The sequence below is a fragment of the Rhizophagus irregularis genome, chromosome 11, assembly GCF_026210795.1.
Source record: "Rhizophagus irregularis chromosome 11, complete sequence".
NCBI classification, from domain to species: Eukaryota; Fungi; Glomeromycota; class Glomeromycetes; order Glomerales; family Glomeraceae; genus Rhizophagus; species Rhizophagus irregularis.
In genome coordinates, this window is record NC_089439.1 from 3073736 (window position 1) to 3092033 (window position 18298).

The 18298-nt window shown below is 27.7% G+C and overlaps 6 protein-coding genes across 6 annotated transcripts; 4 read left to right on the plus strand and 2 right to left on the minus strand.

Annotated features, from left to right (window-relative positions):
• Window positions 1–861: 861 nt before the first annotated feature.
• OCT59_003151 (uncharacterized protein) lies at window positions 862–3511 on the plus strand. The gene is made up of 3 exons (XM_025316882.2): window positions 862–2694; window positions 2766–3132; window positions 3216–3511. The coding sequence occupies exons 1-3, from the start codon at window positions 1094–1096 to the stop codon at window positions 3345–3347; spliced, it is 2100 nt and encodes a 699-aa protein (XP_025179494.2). The 5' UTR covers window positions 862–1093; the 3' UTR covers window positions 3348–3511.
• Window positions 3512–6003: 2492 nt separating this feature from the next.
• Window positions 6004–7399, plus strand: OCT59_003152 (uncharacterized protein; the record flags this gene model as incomplete). The annotated part of the gene is made up of 7 exons (XM_066145434.1): window positions 6004–6012; window positions 6085–6128; window positions 6356–6443; window positions 6552–6578; window positions 6645–6796; window positions 7034–7216; window positions 7288–7399. 7 exons carry the CDS (start codon window positions 6004–6006, stop codon window positions 7397–7399), a joined length of 615 nt encoding a protein of 204 aa, XP_065996157.1.
• Window positions 7400–7441: 42 nt separating this feature from the next.
• On the plus strand, window positions 7442–8663 carry OCT59_003153 (uncharacterized protein; the record flags this gene model as incomplete). Its single annotated transcript, XM_066145435.1, has 5 exons — window positions 7442–7733; window positions 8036–8055; window positions 8126–8156; window positions 8421–8429; window positions 8509–8663. 5 exons carry the CDS (start codon window positions 7442–7444, stop codon window positions 8661–8663), a joined length of 507 nt encoding a protein of 168 aa, XP_065996158.1.
• A 5168-nt stretch (window positions 8664–13831) lies between these two features.
• OCT59_003154 (uncharacterized protein) lies at window positions 13832–15194 on the plus strand. Its single transcript, XM_025316880.2, has one exon. The coding sequence runs from the start codon at window positions 13902–13904 to the stop codon at window positions 15048–15050; it is 1149 nt and encodes a 382-aa protein (XP_025179490.1). The 5' UTR covers window positions 13832–13901; the 3' UTR covers window positions 15051–15194.
• A 572-nt stretch (window positions 15195–15766) lies between these two features.
• Window positions 15767–16825, minus strand: OCT59_003155 (uncharacterized protein; the record flags this gene model as incomplete). Its single annotated transcript, XM_025316879.2, has 3 exons — window positions 16381–16825; window positions 16190–16302; window positions 15767–16078 (listed from the first exon to the last, which is right to left on the minus strand). Exons 1-3 carry the CDS (start codon window positions 16784–16786, stop codon window positions 15767–15769), a joined length of 831 nt encoding a protein of 276 aa, XP_025179489.1. The 5' UTR covers window positions 16787–16825.
• Window positions 16826–17254: 429 nt separating this feature from the next.
• Window positions 17255–17794, minus strand: OCT59_003156 (uncharacterized protein; the record flags this gene model as incomplete). Its single annotated transcript, XM_066145436.1, has 3 exons — window positions 17255–17335; window positions 17432–17481; window positions 17719–17794. The coding sequence occupies 3 exons, from the start codon at window positions 17792–17794 to the stop codon at window positions 17255–17257; spliced, it is 207 nt and encodes a 68-aa protein (XP_065996159.1).
• Window positions 17795–18298: the final 504 nt, after the last annotated feature.

Below are 18298 nucleotides of genomic sequence, written 5' to 3' on the forward strand. Positions count from 1 at the left end.
TGTAGGACACTGAAAAAGTCGCGAGAGTACTACGAAGAATCCAGGAGTCGCACAGTCGGTTTAAAAAAACCTAATCTCGTGATGTGTCAATTATCACGTTTACTATATTTACTATTGTTTATTGTTCATTTTATATCACAGCCAAGCCACATAATGAACTTCTAAAGCCACTGTGACAGTGTGACAAATGTGACAAAGCCACAAAAAAAAACAAGAATGCACACAAATCAGGATTGATCGTTACATTGATACTGCGGCGAGAGTCAATTCAAATAATGTTTTATGCCGACTCTCGACTCTAATCGAGGATATCACAAGATCACGCGGAAAAAATTTTTTTTTTTTTTGAACAATAGAAATCAAAAACTTAATTTTTTCCATCGAACAAAAACGGAATGAATATAATGCACAATTGCAAAAATAAACTTTCCATTTAATTGATTTTTGATTTTCACAACAAAGTAATAATAGATGATCGGAATCAATCTTTCGTATCGAAAAAAAAATAAAATTTGTGCAATAATTCGATGAACAAGCCACACTATTACCAAAGAATTATAGTATATAAAGTGTTAGGTTCAATGAAAAAATTTCTATTATAAAAAACTTCTATTACAAATATTATTTCTTTCGTAAGCAACGAAAACGAACAATTATAAGATTGTTGTGGACGTTAAAAAATTTTCTTCCTTTAAATATTCAATTGTTCTCTTTCACCCAAAAATGTAGAAAATGGGGTATGTTGCAGGGGAATTTCAAGATCTATCTACGACAATCACCTGCAGCTCCTCAGCCAATCCAATTTGAACGAAAATAATGACAAAATGTTCAAATGTTTGTTATACCAAGTTTAGAGCCCCCGTTAAAAGAAATTTTACTTTTTTACTTTTTGGTTCACTTTTCTTCAAGCCAAAAAACCACCTTTGTCCATTCGTTCTTTATTTGTAATATAGTTTCAACACAAACTTTAAAAAGTAATAATAACAAAACCCAACAAAATAAGGTTTCTCATATACTTGAAACTTGCAAATATTTTTGCAAGGAGCTATTTATAAAAAATACAATAGTAACTTCCTATTCATTGGTTTACCATATGACTTCAAACCTTGTCAAAGAAGATAATATAGCAGATATCGAATTTACACAGTTGCTTGAAGATTTTAGCTTAGCTTCCAACCTGGATAATATTAGTTCTAATCACGCTGCAACGTCAACAACAGCAGCTCAACAAAATCGAACTTCACCATTCACTATGTCTCCTCTCCTCACCTTAACTCAAAAGGAGAGTGGGAACACGAGAGATTACATTAACGATATTGTTTCTTCGTCCGTTTATCCTCCACCCGCACAGGATCCTCAAAGGGTATTACGTCAAATGATGAGCCTTTGTAAACATATTTATTCAAGAGGTTTAATTGAAGGAAGCGGAAGTGATGTAACAATTAAGGCATTTGATAAAGACTATCATTTACATAGAATCATTCTTTATCAAAATTCATATTTTTCCGTTTTACTCGAAGGTCCGTGGAAAGAAAGTGGGCAAAAAGATATAGAACTTCGATTTGATGATGAAAACATCACACGTGATGCATTTGAAATAGCACTAGGACGTTTATATGGTAGATTAGATGAAGTTATTTTACCTTCACAGGTACTGAGTCTTCTCGCTACTGCATCTTTCCTTGACCTCCAAGATTTATGTGAAATGTGTGTTGAGGTGATATTAAGAGATATTAAAGAAGATACTGTGGTACATTATTTAACTTTTGCAACTTCACATTTTTATGGTACACATTCAGAAAAGATTACGGAATCATGTTTTACTTATCTATGTAGGGAAGGATATGATAATTTGAGGCTTAGGCCTGCTTTTTTGACATTGCCCGCTGAATGGCTTAAGAGGGTGATTGAAAGTGATGCATTCTGGGTACCTAGTGAATATGAAAGGTATTTGTTTGCAAGGGATGTTGTTAGTAAAAGAAGGAAGATTGCGGCAGAACAAAAAAGACATAATTTAGTGTCTTCTTCACTAGTGAATTACACAGATTTAAGTAATTTATCTTCGGACATTTCTTTTCCCACTTCTCCCACATCACCAACAATTACAAATTCTCCCATTAAAGCAAAAAGATTTCCAGATTCGACATTCTCTTATCACACAAGAAGGTCTGCATCAGTTAGCACATTAAGTTCCATATGTTCATCAAATTCTCTGCAGGCTGAAAGCGATGAAGCAATTTATACTGCTATATTCACTTATGCAATATATTATGCTCACATGGCCTTTGAAGAATTAACTGCAATTTCACATGATTGTGACAGTATAACAAATGTCCCATTAGCTCCAGATTATATATTAAAGGACGCTCTATGGCATCAAATAGATTTGCGTAATAAGATTGAAAACGCTGCTGAAACTGATGTAACATTGGGCATATCTTCTTCCGAAATACCTCCTAGTTCGACTGGAGTTCATTTTGAAATCCCATCGGACGATACTACACATATAGGAGAAGCATTGACCGGTTTAGAGGACATGATTGGAGGTGGAACGAAAGCAATGAAGGATGGCGAAGGTAGAGGAAGTGTGGAATATTCATTATTCGCTCCTTTCAGATTCAGTGTTGAATTTGCGGATGTCGCGAAATTAAAAGAAAAACAGCGAGTTTATTCAGGAACAAAATTTTATGCAGGGTAAGTAGAAAATAACGAAAGGGAATTTATGAAATTTTGTTTATTCACTAAAAAATTTTTGATATTTGTAGATCTAATTGGAATATGTATATTCAGAAAATAAAAACTCCCCGTAAAGGTATACAACTTGGAGTATATTTGCACCGTCATTCAATGCCTGATCCAAGTTCATCTTGTGGAAATAATACAAATTCTTCTACAATGGTGAATGGATCATCCACCAATAAGAGTTCACCATCATCATCACCAGGAACCGAAGAAAGATATCGTCAAACTATTCACATGAAAATTAATAACGAAAAAAGTTTTTCAAGATATGCTGATAAGAGAAAAACGGTTAGAACTTGGTTCAAAATTTTTTGTCCTGCCAGAGGTCCTAGCCATGTTTTAACCCAGTTCCAGAGTAGTCCTGATAATTTTGCATTAATGCAAAGTTGGGTAGGTGAATTATTTTATTAATTTTATCTCGTTTCTTTTATTTTAAGTTTTTTATATTTTAGATATGCTCTTTGATTTTATAGGGATGGCGAAGTTCGAGTCTCTGTCAAGATGATTATCTTTTGGACGTTCGTGATTTTGATAGTTCATCATCATCAATAACTAATAATTCTTCTTCAACATTAAAATTTTCTGTTGTAATGGGACATGTATAAAATATGAAATATGGTTAGATTATAGTTATCACTTTTTTATAAAAATATATAATTTATAAATATCTTAGTTTAAATAGAAATCAATTTTTTTTTAATTGTATTATATAGACTAACTAAATCCAACTAAATAAATCACTATAAAGTTAAATTGTTAACCCAATTTTATAAGCATTTCTTTGCCTAGCTCTCTGCCATTTTTTTTGAAAATGTTTAATCAAAATTGCAAACCCGAAAAATAAAAATAAAAAAATAAAAAAAAATTTATTATTTCTTCTTGAATCCAAACTTAAAAGCTGATTTTTGAGTCTAAAAAAATTTTAAATTTTGTTAATTTTTAATAATTATATGTATACTTATATGTACATAAATACCTCTGAATTATCTGCGGACGATTTTCCGATTCCAAATATTAATTTTGATTTTGGCGTACTATTAGGTAAACTTACAGTTTCTGGCACGGTACTATGATTATTTGGTTGATCTATAGTCGTGGTCCAACCGTCGGATTTAAATGCTGATGACGATGATGATGAATTCCATCCACTTGTGTTACTTGTTGTTGTTGCACGTACAAACTTCCAACCACTTTGTTGGCTACTTGTTGAACTAGATGAATTAGAAGATGAACTTATATCTACAGTAGTCCAACCTCCGCCACCTCCTTCTGAACTTCTACTATTTATGGAAGATGAAATGGTGGCGATATTGCTGACTGAATTATTATTAATAATATCTTTATCAATAGATTGTTTGCTGCCTGCTCTTTGAAGTGCAGCTTGTTGCATTCTTGCCAATTCTTTTTCTTCTCTCTTACGTTCCTTTTCTCGTTTTTTATCCAATTTAGCTGTTGGGCGATTACTTTCTTTCATTTCCTTAAATCGCTATAAAAATAATAAAATTATTCATATAATAAAAATGTTTGTCTTTCTTGATAAGAATATTGATAATTATTACCTTACGATGATTATGATCGTACGAACTCAAATGGGTCTCATATTCTGAGATTTTTGTATATTGTTTATCACATAACGCGCAATAAAAAGCTGCATTGATGTTTTCTAATTCCTTTTTGATAGATTCTTGTTTTTGAACTTTATTCTATAATTAAATAATGATTTGAGAAATAAATAATCATTAAAAACTCGTTTTTTTTAAAAAAAAAGAACTCACTTGTCTTTGAACGCGTTCTTCTTCGGTTTCTTCTGCAATTTTTTCACTATCTAAAGCTTTACGTTTTGCGGTGCTAGTAGCATGATAATAATTTTCTTCTTCGAGTTTACCCACGCCTAAACTATCAGATTTAATGTCTATTCGAATTGGTTCTTTTCTACCTATTAATTGTTTAATTAAATCAGGTAAAATCAATAAATAATTAAAAAATTATCAATTATATAAATTGATGCTAATATAAATATTTAACCTTGTTGTGAACTTCCAAGACCTTGACCAGCTTTCCAACCCATTTTCATCAATAATTTATATCCTATATTACTTTCTGGTAAATGCTCATCCATACTTGCCATATCTGTACTCGACAAATCAAGATATGATTGAGGGACATGACCACGAGGAAGTGAAAAAGCATCCTCTTCTTCAAGTAAATAATCATCATTATTTTCGGTTTCCGTCTCATTTTTCTGTTAAAAAACAATATTTTGTGCGGATATAAAATGACATTTTGGAATGATGGGGAGTATAAAGAAAAAAGAGAGGCTAATGGTAATATTATGATACTTTTTTCGTGAACAAATTGTAACTTGAATATAAAAAACGCCTGCTTTTTTTAACGGATTTTTTAATAACTTTTAAACCAAAAAAAATTTTTTTATCAATATAATTTATAGTGAACTAACCTTTTTGCTATGTGTTCCTTTAGGAACTGTTGGATTTCCAGGATCGTACATTATAATTTAATAAATTCTTGAATTCTTGTATAAACTGCGTATCAATAAATTTGATCCATTTTCCTCAATATAATGTCAATACGGCAAGTTTCGTGTAACAATAATAATAAAAATCGACGGGGTGTATGATATTAACGTACGAACTGGCCCGAGTTTTAGAGTTATGCACTTGCACGAGATAGCGTTTAGCATTAAACCCCGGCCAGTTCGTACATAAATATCGTATACACACGTGACCGGTGACATTTAAGGGGATAATTTTGAGGGCAATGTGATGAATATTTTTAGGTCACGTGGGGTAGAAAATTTGTTGGTATTATTGGTGTTACCGGGGAAGATATATATAACTATTAACTACACGTCTAACGCGCTATTCAACTAGAAAATGTCAAACTTTTTTGAATTATCATCAAAACCTTGGACATGTGAAAAAATTGCGGCTCACTACTACTTTGAAGACGATGCTCGTATTTTCGATCGTATTAAAAAAAATCTTACGTTACGTCCTAACATGAAGACGAATTCGCACTGCTAAACAAAACAGCTTGTAACATCCGACTAGAAGGTATGTTTTCTGGAAAGTACTGCCATTAATAGTGACTGAAGGAACCGATATCTAGCTGGGAAACTGCTTGTCGCCTGGCCGAATTTCTTCAAAATACAGAAACCATTTTATGCTTATTTCTGCGAAAATGCTAATTATTGGTCTTTTTTTTTATAACTAAAGTGTGAAAACTTGTTTAGCCTTTGACATGATCGGGGTGAGCTTAATGATTTCTCCGGTTGCTAATCTTTTCAACAAGCACTCATTTCTTCTGTTATACAATATACAGAGAGAAGCTACCATTTCTACTTACACAGATGGAGCAAATCTATGGTGAAGACGATATTAGAGAACTTAAAGGCGTACCTATGGAACCTGAATACAATTTTAAAAAATATTTGAAGCTGATTATGAACCTACGGAGAATAAAATCCATATTTTTCTGTCATCGCAGCCACAACTAAGAGTTGCTAGCTGCATTGGAGAAACTTGAATTTTGTTTGCGAGAATTTCAACATTAGAAGAAGATGCATTGTTCTGCGAGGATGATGTATCTAAAGTAAATTGAAAATCTTTCGCATAGATATTCTTGATAACATTGACCATGTATCATCTTTTAAGCAACCCCTTGATCTGGAAAAGGATGGTGTAAGTATAAAGTTTCAACTTCCATCTGCATATTATCTGAATTCCTTATAACTTTTTTTCGCAATCATGGGCTTACCCGATTATATATTATTTTATATTATTTTGTAGACCAATCCAAGAACCCCAGAAGACAAGGTAGCTGTATTTTCAAAGTGTATAGCCCGCAATGAAAACTCTTTCTCACCTTTAGAATGTGTACAGAAAAGAACCGTTACATTTGAAGAAGAAGAGTCCTCCACCTCAGCCATGTCCTACATCCCAGCTATTCCAGTAGAGTCTCCCACTTCAATCGATCCATCTAATTCAAAATCAGCGGTGCATAACCAACCTCAATATGAAGAGGATCACACCAAGTATATTATAACTAGTGATACAACTAGAATATATATATATATATATATATATATAGGTCAGTATGAATCAACTCGCAAAGATAAATAGTTTGTAAAAATCTCATATAATTTTTTTTTACTATTGCATGTTTATTTAGCGAAAGGACAGGCCGGAAGTGCAAGATAAGTATGAAACGGATGATAATGACGAAGAAAAAACAACTTCAGAAGATAATATTGAATGGAATAAAGGTGAAGAATTGAAGATCATGAGAATAAAAATGATGGTGGAAACGATGATGTTGATAAAGAAACCTGTGCCAAAGTTGCATTTCGTCAATCATTCGAAAAAATACCAGAAACAACAAAGTTAAAATTAAGCTCTGGTAGAGTAGTTGAGGATTTACTTTTTAATTACGTAAAGGACAATGATTACGAAGAGTAAGTATTCAAAAAACTTGGCTTTTTCTATAATTCTAACACTAATACTGTATATCTTTTATATTTTTTAGTCATGCGCATTCTTTTATCATAAATTGTGATAATCAAGGTATTAGAGAGTTGTTCAATGATGAAGAATGGAAAGCATTCCTGATGTTCCATCTAATATTGCAGAAGAAATAGTCAAATACGGAAATAAAAACCTGAGAATTACGTAAGGAAGTAATGACATCATATCTGCCAGACAATGTTCCTTATGATAGTAGCCAACACCACGACTTAGAATGGATTCAAACATCAATAAGAACTATAGTGGGTCTATATGAATATTGGTATACTGTTGCTTTATTTGGAGCTTGTATATACATATTAATGCTAATTTTTTACATATCGGACGTTCCATCATATGCAAGCTCCGAAAGAGCCGTACTAAAAAATGCAAAAAAAATTGACAGGAAGGAAAATAGATGGCATTGTGTATTTGATAGAAAATTACATGAAATGGGAGCGATAGAAGGTATAAGATCTTACACTGGAGTACATGACAAAAAAATATCTAAATATTTTAAATTGCCAAAGACATCACGAGATATGCTAGTTATAGCCGTTGATTATCATGAATAAATTTCAAGTTTTTGGAATTATACACCTTGGACTAAAAATCTTTAAAAAGATCTTCCACTATATGAAGTGCCGAGTAAATTTTCTACTGATGAATTTAAAGATTTTATATATAATATAAGAGATTGCTAGCACAATACTCTCTGGTCATATTATTAAAAGAAAATTTATAAAAAGATTTTAAATGCAAATTTTTAGTTTCAATATACAAATATAAGGTAAAAAGTTTATTTTATTGTATATTTGTTTTAGTATTATTTCTAATCGTCTTGACTTTATTTAATATAGATGATAGTAAAGAATAATATACGAGTTCTATGTATGGAAGCTAATGGAAAACTTTATTGGACGAACTTTTAAACCTCAAAACACTAATTTAAAGAATCACCTACATTAAAAAGTGCATCAGCCAAAGCAATCACAGTAGCGGCATATTTAAAAATGGAAATAATAGCTATTTTATTGGTAAATTACGTGATATATAAAAGAATTATATAATAAATAATATTCAATTATGATTCCATGTAAAACTAGATGGAACAGTCATTACTATTATTTTAAAAGTTTAATTCGATCTAAACAGGCATTAAGAGTAATATAAATTTCTTAAATTTAATATTATTTGATTCATTGTATTTAGTTAATTTATTATTTCTAATAATGTTTTTTAGAATTGGCAATTCGGCATAAGCATTCACAATCTACACCAGTAGAAGCAAGTTCTTTAATATCAAATAATGCCAATGAAATTTATTTGAACAAATTGGTGGGATATAATAGAATCTTTGCAAGAAGTTTTATTACCTTATTGTGGTATTTAAAATAAGCTTCAAAGTGACAAAGCACATCTTTTTTAATTACTTCATGCTTTAAGATATTTTATTCAATTTTGAATCAGTTTTCAGATGTTGTGTTAGGCGAAAAAATGATAGAATGATTAGAAAAACAGTGGTATCAATGGAAGCAGTCATTACCATCCAAAGTATTGGCTTACATATTTCAATCCTAGGATGAAAATTTATCATTTACTACATTGAGATGTTATTTAATAATACTATTACAAAGTATGGTTTCAGAAAAAATCAACCTACTTATTGTTAGATTTTGAGAATTATCACCAAAAAATTGAACCATTTGATGATGAAACTTTTGGTCAATTTGGTGGAAATCAAGTCCTGGAAGTATATTGAAGGTGATTATAAAGAATTGGCTGGTATTGCTTTAAGAATTTTTGGAATCTATATAAATGCTGTTTCAGTAGAATGCTGAATGCATGTGGTTATCTATGGAATTTTACACACAAATCATTGTAACTGATTAAATGTAAGTTTAAATTAATAAATTTGATAATATTTATTTAAAATATATTAATTTAATTATTTTTTTAGAATGACAAAGTTTTATTAATAAGTAAACTTCATGCATCTATTAATTTTTCATTTAGAAAAAAAAAATTGCAAAAAAATGAAGTAAAAGCCTTTTGATTTAAATGCTAAACCAGTTGATGATTCTGCAGAAAATTTACAATAAAATCCTACAGATAATAATAATGAAATTATTGGAGATGAAAATATTATAACTTCTGAACATTGGAAAAATGAATTTGTTTAATAATAATCAATGTTAATAGAAGAAGAGATATCATGATTGGAAGAAGAAGTCTTCACTTTTTCCTATAATAAACTTTATCTTAAAAAGTAATCCAATATAATTTTTATCTTAAAATATTAATAATTAAACAATTAGTATACTAACTATACTTATTGTTCTAATTCAGTTTAATTATAATTAAACTTCAAAAGTACAATCAACTCCCTCTATAATCACTCCCGTTATAGTCACATTCTACTATATAGTTACACCAGTTGAATGTTCAAAACACTTTATTATTAAAATCTATCCTATATAGTCACAATCTATCTATAGTCACTATTATATATACCTATTCTCAAAAATCTTATATTAAAAAAAACCGTTTATAATCACAGTTATATAAAGAATATATAAAATAATTTGGCATCTAATAATTGTACAAAGATGTACCATAGCTTGTTAGAATTGTCTCACTGAGACAAATCAAATGGTGGTATTTTTATCCTTTTACTATCACTGGCTGATGAGTTATTCAACAAAATGTTAAACATCAGCATTATAATATTTCTTGATTTACGTTTACTGCGCCATTTAACATTTTGCTAAATTTCTTGGTACCTTGTGATTATAAAAAGACGATTAATAGCTCATTGGAATCGCCTCATCAAGACGAATCGAATGGTGGTAATCTCATCTTTCTGTGATCAATATTGACGGAGTTACTACTTAAACATTATTTATTATTTTTTAATTTCAGAAATTGATTTAGTGATTGGATTTTGGTGTATCTTATACCATTAGATTCGTTTCATCAAGACGAATTGAATGGTAGTAAGCTCATCTTTCTGTGATCAATATTGACGGAATTACTACTTAAACATTATTTATTATTTTTTAATTTCAGAAATTGATCTAGTGATTGGATTTCGGTGTATCTTATACCATTAGATTCATTTCATCAAAATGAATCGAATGGTAGTAAGCTCATCTTTCTGTGATCAATATTGACGAAGTTACTACTTAAACATTATTTATTATTTTTTAATTTCAGAAATTGATCTAGTGATTGGATTTCAGTGTATCTTATACCATTAGATTCGTCTCATCAAGACGAATCGAATGGTAGTAAGATCATCTCTCTAGGATTAATATTGGCAGAATTATTACACAAAAACCATTTGTTATTTTTTAATTTCAGAAATTAATTTAGTGATTAGATTTTGTTGTATTTTATACCATTAGAACCGTCTCATCAAGACGAATTGAATAGCGGTAAGATCATCTCTCTATGATTAATATTGGCAGAGTTACGATATAATAAAGTTTTAAGCATAATTTTGGCCAGAATTATGATATACAAATATAAGAAATTTTTATATAGTCATATCAGGACTCCACTAACTTATAATAAAGGTTACCGTAGAAAATTGGCCCTTCAATAGTTTTTGCCTTACTTTTCTTAAATTCTATTGGTTAATTAGTTAAAAAGGAAAAAAATCATAACAATGTAACATAAAATTTCCTTTTATAGTAAGATCTGCAAAGAATTTTATATATGATTTTTACCTTAGGCTTGGAGGTGACCTATCTTATAGATAAGCAGGGTTCTGTCCTATTTCTTTATAATCACCAAATATAAACTGTCCCAAATGTGTGACTATAAAGAGAGTTGACTGTATATCTCAAAATAATTTAGAATCAATAAAATATTTTGAAAGGTTAAAAAATGTAATTTTTTTAAATTGAAAATATTAGTAACTAAGGTTGCGGGCTAAACTGATTTTTGAATTTGGCAAAACGTCTAAATCTCAGTTTCGTCAATTTTTTTATAAGAGTTTATTATAGTTTTGTCATTTCATATGATTTTTATAGTCAAGTTTCGCCAAATTTTTATTAATATTTTAATATAGTTTTGTTAAGTTTTGCGTTTACTATGGGGTTTCGCCTGCAACCTTATTAGTAACTATTATTAATATTTTATTTTATTTTTTTTTATTACAAAACCCTTAAAATACTGCAAAATTAATAAAATATACTAAAAGGTAAAATTAATATCTTATAATTACAATTATATAAAAAACATAAAGTTGCAATTATCAAATATGATTAGTAAAATCTAATTGTAACTATATTTCTATGATTAAAAGGTATTTAAAAAATAAAAAAAAGGTTTATTTTAACATTTTTTTTTATTATAGGACTCTTAGGACATTTTGAAATTAATAAAATACCTTAAATTGGTTTAAAAGATATTTATTAAAAAGTAAAAAGAAAGGTTTTTTAAAATTGAAAATATTAATAACTGTTATTAATACTTCATTTTTTTTTTATTGTGAAATCTTCTAAATACTTAAAAATAGCATTAAAAGATATTTAAGGCAATTTTTTTTATTTGAAAATATTTTGCATACTAGTTTCAAAAAATCAATAAAATAATAATATAACATAAATAGATAAAAAATATAATAAAATATTAATATATTATAGTTTAATAAATAGATTTTTAAATTAATAAAATTTACAAATTGCTAATATATTTTTTTATAATCAATTCTATAAATAATGAATTATTTAATAAAAAGTTATCAATCAATATACTGATATGTTAAATAATAAATAATTTATTAAAATTTGATTGTATTTAAAATAATATTCTTATATTAAAAGCTATTGTATTTTGATTTATACTATTAATTGATTATAATTAGCAATATGCATATATTCTCTTACCAATATCTTCAATATCTTTTTAAATTACAATAATAATACCTATTAGCATCTAATTAGATACTGATTTGTTATTATCAAACCAGTAAAAATCAGCATTCTTAATATAGAACCTAGCATTTAAACAGATAGCATTCTTAATATAAAACTTAGTTTATAAATAAAATAAAAATAAGAAGAAAATAAAGGTAATTAAATTAAAAAGTGTGTAGTAATTAGGTAGTAGTAATTAGATTATATATTATAAAGTAATATTCAGATTATAGAGTAGTAATTAAATTATAGAGTAATGATTGGACTTTTTGCAAATAAAGAGGAAAAACTGCTAAAAAAAAAATTTTTTTTTTTAGTTAATGTTAATTCTAGACAAATTACAATATTTGGAGTATTTTTAATACAGTATATAAATATAAATTTAATTTTTCTGGTAGTTTTTCCCCTTTCTATTACAGAGAGTCTATGTTCAGGTTACAAAGTAGTAAAGTAGTATTCAGATTATAGAGTGGTACTATAACCTATTCTACAGTAAGTAATATATTACTTTTTGATATAATTATATTAAATAGTAGTATACCACTATATTAAATATTAAAAAAATATAAAATAAATATTTCAAATATAACTTTTAATTAAAACTTTACTAATAAAAGAATAAATTAAATAAATTTAAGAATAATTTGTATTAATTTAAATAAAAATAATTATGAATTTCATATATAATATTTAAATTGCAACATTAAGCAACTGAAGACTTTTAATATTTTAAAAAATACCAAAAAATATGCAAATTAATCATTTTTATAGCATAAAATTTTCTCAAAATCTCAAGCATTATAAATTCTTATATAATTTTTATATATTGGCTAATCATCTTGGTACTTTAAGAATTTTCTGTTAAAATTATCATAACTAGGCTATAATGTTGTAATTAGGTAGTAAATATAATAATTATACTGTTTAAAAATGGTAGGATACTGGTAGGATACTGGTAGGATTTAATTTTGTACTAAGTTTTATTTGAAAAATAAAACCACCTTTAATAATGGATTATTATGACAAATAAAAGAGCCGATACCGAGACCAATAATTTAAAGATTGATCTACACAACATAGATTTTCATTATAATTAATTAGTCTCGAAATAAAAAAAAAGTAATGTATTTATATTTAGGTTGTACGACTTTTCTATATATATAATGCGATCAAAAAAGTGTACCAATAAAAACAAATACAAAATGTTTAAAATGAATTTGTAAAAAAAATAGAACAAATTACATACTTTTACATATGTTTAATCATCCCTATATTTAACTTTTTTTTTTAAAAAAAAAAATGACGAATCTTTTTATATATTCGTTAATTTTGTGCATTTTCACGAGTTATTGTTATCACATTAAAGAGAATAATTATGTTCGCGTGTGCATAATACGTCGTTTTTGCGTTGTTAGATTAATATGGCTTATAATATTATACCAATCATAACAAGTCCGAAAGGAGTCATAAAATTCCGGCTTATCAAGCACTTTTTTTTTTGATTAATAATACTTTATTGGTACAAAATGGAAGTATTCCATTTTCCGGAAGTTTACAAATTTAATTTGATTACTAAGTTGGATCGGATCAAGCAGATCGGACGTAATTATTATATATAAAGAAATGCTCGATACAAGGGAAAAAAAAAAAAAATTTGAAAATTTAAATTTCATAAATACCAAAAATCCAACCTTTTATTATCGTTTAAAAAATGTCTGTTCAAACAATTGTAATCGTTGGAGGCGGCTATGGGGGTTACGCAGTTGCCCAAAAACTTGCCAGTAAATTTAATAAATCTCAATCTCATCAAATTATTTTAATTGAAAGAAAATCTCATTTTTATCATAGTGTTGCGGGATTAAGAACGGTAGTTGAAGATGGATTTGAAGAGAAAGTATCCATTCCATATGATCACTTATTTGATAAACATGGACAGGGTAAATTAATTCATGGTACTGTAATAAAATTAAACAAAAATGATCTTATTGTAAGAACAAATGATGGAGAAGAACAAAATATCACATTCGAAATCGCCGTGATTGCTACTGGAAGTAATTATCCCCGTCCTGCTAAATTTGACGCAGAGAATAAAGAAGACGGTACTAAAGAGATTATAAGACAACGTGAAGCTGTGAAAAATGCCCAAAAAATTTTAATTGTTGGAGGCGGACCCGTCGGTATTGAATTGGCCGGTGAAATAGCATCCGTTTATGAGAATAAAAAAGAAGTTACACTTGTGCATGGAGAAGACAATTTACTTTCCCCTAATTTCCCGAATAAATTAAGAGATTCACTTGCAAACCAGCTTAAAGATTTAAACGTTAAATTAATTCTTGGGGATAGAATCGATTTTCAAAAAAATAATATCGGAGATGGATTATCGAAATTAACAATTACGACTGAAAAAGAGCAAGTTATTGAATCTGACGTACAATTTGTTGCTATTGGAGCAAAACCAAACACATCATTAGTTGAATCATTAAATGGTTCTTTAGTAGACGAAAATAGTCATTTAGTTAAAGTTAAACCAACTCTCCAATTAGATTTAAATGACGAATATAATCATATCTTTGCTATTGGAGATATCACAAATGTCCCAGAAACCAAATTAGCCTTTAGAGCTGGATTACATGCCGATTTAGTTAGCAAAAATATATCATCCTTTATAGATAATAAAAAATTGGAAGAATATAAACCTATGAAAGAAACTATGTTTGTTACTATAGGAAAGAAAGGTGGTGCAGGCCTTTTACCAATGTTTGGTGGATTGGTTGTCGGATCAATGATGGTTAGAAATTTAAAGGGAAAACATCTTTTTGTTGATAAATATCGGAAAGAACTTAATGCTCCTACACAATGAATTAATTAACTATAATTATTGTGGATAGTATGAATTTTTCTTTTTTTCTTTATAAATTAATCTAATTTTTTAAATATAACCAGTTGTTATTATTAATAATTATATTATAATTAATAAAATCAAACATTATTTTATATAATCATCTATCGCTATAATCGAATTATTCCGTTTATTATTAATAAAATACATTTCATTTAAAAAAGAGCAAATCCCAATACTGTAAACAGTTTAACTAATCAGCATTTTATGATCATACCTATTGAAAAACCAATTCTAAATTCATTTTTTTTTTTAGTAATAATATGTCTTAAATGTGTGAATGCCAATATTGTAACTTGAAAATTGTGCTGTGAGGAATTTATGATATTAAAACTTTAACTCCAAGGTATCAAATATTAATCAGAAGTATTCTTTTAGCCTTTTAAATTCTCTGCAAAGGTGATGCTCACCATAAACCGGAACTTGTATAATTCCCAGTGGGTGTGAGAAATCAATTTCTTTAAGTTACTACAAAAAGATATTTGAGAGAAGTTTTATTCTTTATTGAAAATTAGAAAGAAAATTTCAATAACAAGAGAAAAAAATTTTAAAGTTCTTTTCTCATAAAAAAAAAAAATTTAAACTAAAATTCTTTCAAATAATTAAAGTTATTTGTCAGTATTGCTAAAATTTTAATCCACTCTTATATAGTCAGAATAATTTACTAGGAACACAACTTATTTATAGAAAAAATAAGCATCATCAACTGGTTTTGAGGCAATTTTGCGATTACGAGTACTTCTACGTAATCCTGTTTCTAATGAATTTGATGCTGGAGATGATGTTATTTCTTTCTTTTTTGTGGATGATGAAGGTTTTAATAAAGTAATGTTATTATTATCATCATTATCAAAACTCTCGATATTCTTAAAAGAATTTTGTGGCGATGACGATGACGAGAGTGAAGAATTAGAAATAACTGTTGAAAGATCAGAAGCTTCTTTCTTTGATAAATGAGAATTTGTATAAAATTCATTAATAAAAGCTGTCTAAAATAAAAGAATTTATGAAAAAAGAATAATAAAATGATTAAATACAATGGATTCATAAAAACTTTCTTATTAAATTCTGATATTTCGTATCGATACAATATAATTTACCTTTATACCTTGATGAATATTAGAAATGTTTTCATTCTCTAATTCTTGATTGATAATAATTTTATTTTCCTCACCTTCATTATTAACTATTATATGACTCTCACAGTCATTACCTGCGAAGAAAATATGACAAGTTACAAATATCATTAAATTATAATAAAATAATAATAATAATAATAATAAAATATTACCTTGAAAATTCAATTTATTGTCATTTTCATTTTCAATATTGTCAATAACTAAATTTTGGTTATCTATGTTCATATTATTATTTTCTTTATCAATTAGCACATCATTTTTTTCTTCAACTTCTCGCTGTTGCGGTGTTATACAAGTTGTCGATGATGGTGATGTCAACAAATTTTTTTGTCTGGGAAAATAAATGTAAAATCCTTCTAATAATTCAGGATCATCTTTAAAAAGATTTTTAACAATATCATGACAAAAACTTTCACTGATTTCTTTTCTCTTAAATGATCTCATAGTCTCGCAAAATTCATTAAATATTTTAGGTTTCTTACATCGATTCTTAACTTCTCTTAAATAGGCTAATGCAATTTCTATACCTTTTTCTTGTTTTAAATTTTGATGAGACATTTTTTTTATCTTGTTAAAACAAGAAAGGAGAAATAGTGTAAACAAAAATGATGTACAAAAAAAAAAAAGTTTAGTATTTATATCAAATTTAGTTATTGGTTAATTAAATTTATCTAAATTTCAATTTCGATAAATACTTTTTTGAGAAACAAAAATTGCGTTATGTAATCATGTGACTATATTACGTAATACGATTTTAATAGCGAAATTTATCAAATTTTTAAATACTATAATAATAAGCATAGTTCGTTATATGTCATGAGCATAAACTCGAATCTTTAATAAAGGAGATTTATCCAGTAATATATTGAATAAGTTGGATAAAGGTCACAGGGTATTAGAGATTACTAAAATTGATGATATATGACTATATTAAGTCGTCCCGTTGCTCTGCAGTTTTCATCCGTTTATCCATTTAGCCAATCCTCATTCAATATTTGGACGATTACCGAAATAACAATTCTTTGATTAATCATTATAATTCAAACATTTATAAAAAATCGGACCAAAAGTTGAATGTTGCAACCCAAATGCCAAAATACTCAAATACTGAATTGATTCGTAAAAATTTTTGATTAATTATAAATAAAATGATTTTACATTGAATAGCAAATTAATAATATGGTGAACTAATAATAATCAAACCTTGATAAACCAATTCTCCATATAACGACTCGGTAAACCAAAATTTTCAGCTTTATAATAAGACAATTTTCCCCAAAAATTTTTGTTAAACGGATAATAGTTTCTTAATGGATACTTTCTTTGGTGCTGCTTGTATTGTTACCGCACAGTATATATATATATATATATATAATAGCTCGATACCACCAATCTTACACCTTACTTATTCATCTGATTGAATTTTTATTATAATTTATGCAATAGATGTAAATTTTATATTCTTTTTTAACTTTAATTTCATTTCGAACCTTTTTGATATGAAAATCTATTAATCGGATAATGTCTTGCCTTATTTTTCCGATTTGTTTCTGCCTCTAATCCCATAATTTTCATTATCCCCTGCTTTATAAAGTAACTTATATTCCTTCTTTTCTGTTATTCTTTGAATTTAGCATCACGTACATCAATTATTCATGTTATTTATTGATATCTTTTTATTAGTATAAATAAAATTCACGTGAATGGTGATCTAAAAAACGCGTACATTAATAAGTGTAATAAAGGTCAAATTCAAAAATTTATAAATCAATTCTTGATGTTAAACGCACCATTTTCACAACAATCTTCCAATCTTTCTTCTTTGTTCGATTCTAATATAGTATGTATGTAGCTGTTTATTGTTTACAATAAATATTAAAATTACAATAAGTATTAAATATATTTAGTTTCAAGTGAAGAAATATTCGTTACCACTTTTATAAACTAGAATATTTCGTTCGTCATATGGTCGTCAAGTTTAAAAGGACATATACATTATACAATATAAATAAGAATTTTTTAATATCGAACAAGTATTCTAAGAATTTTTCTGCAAAATTCTCAAAAAAA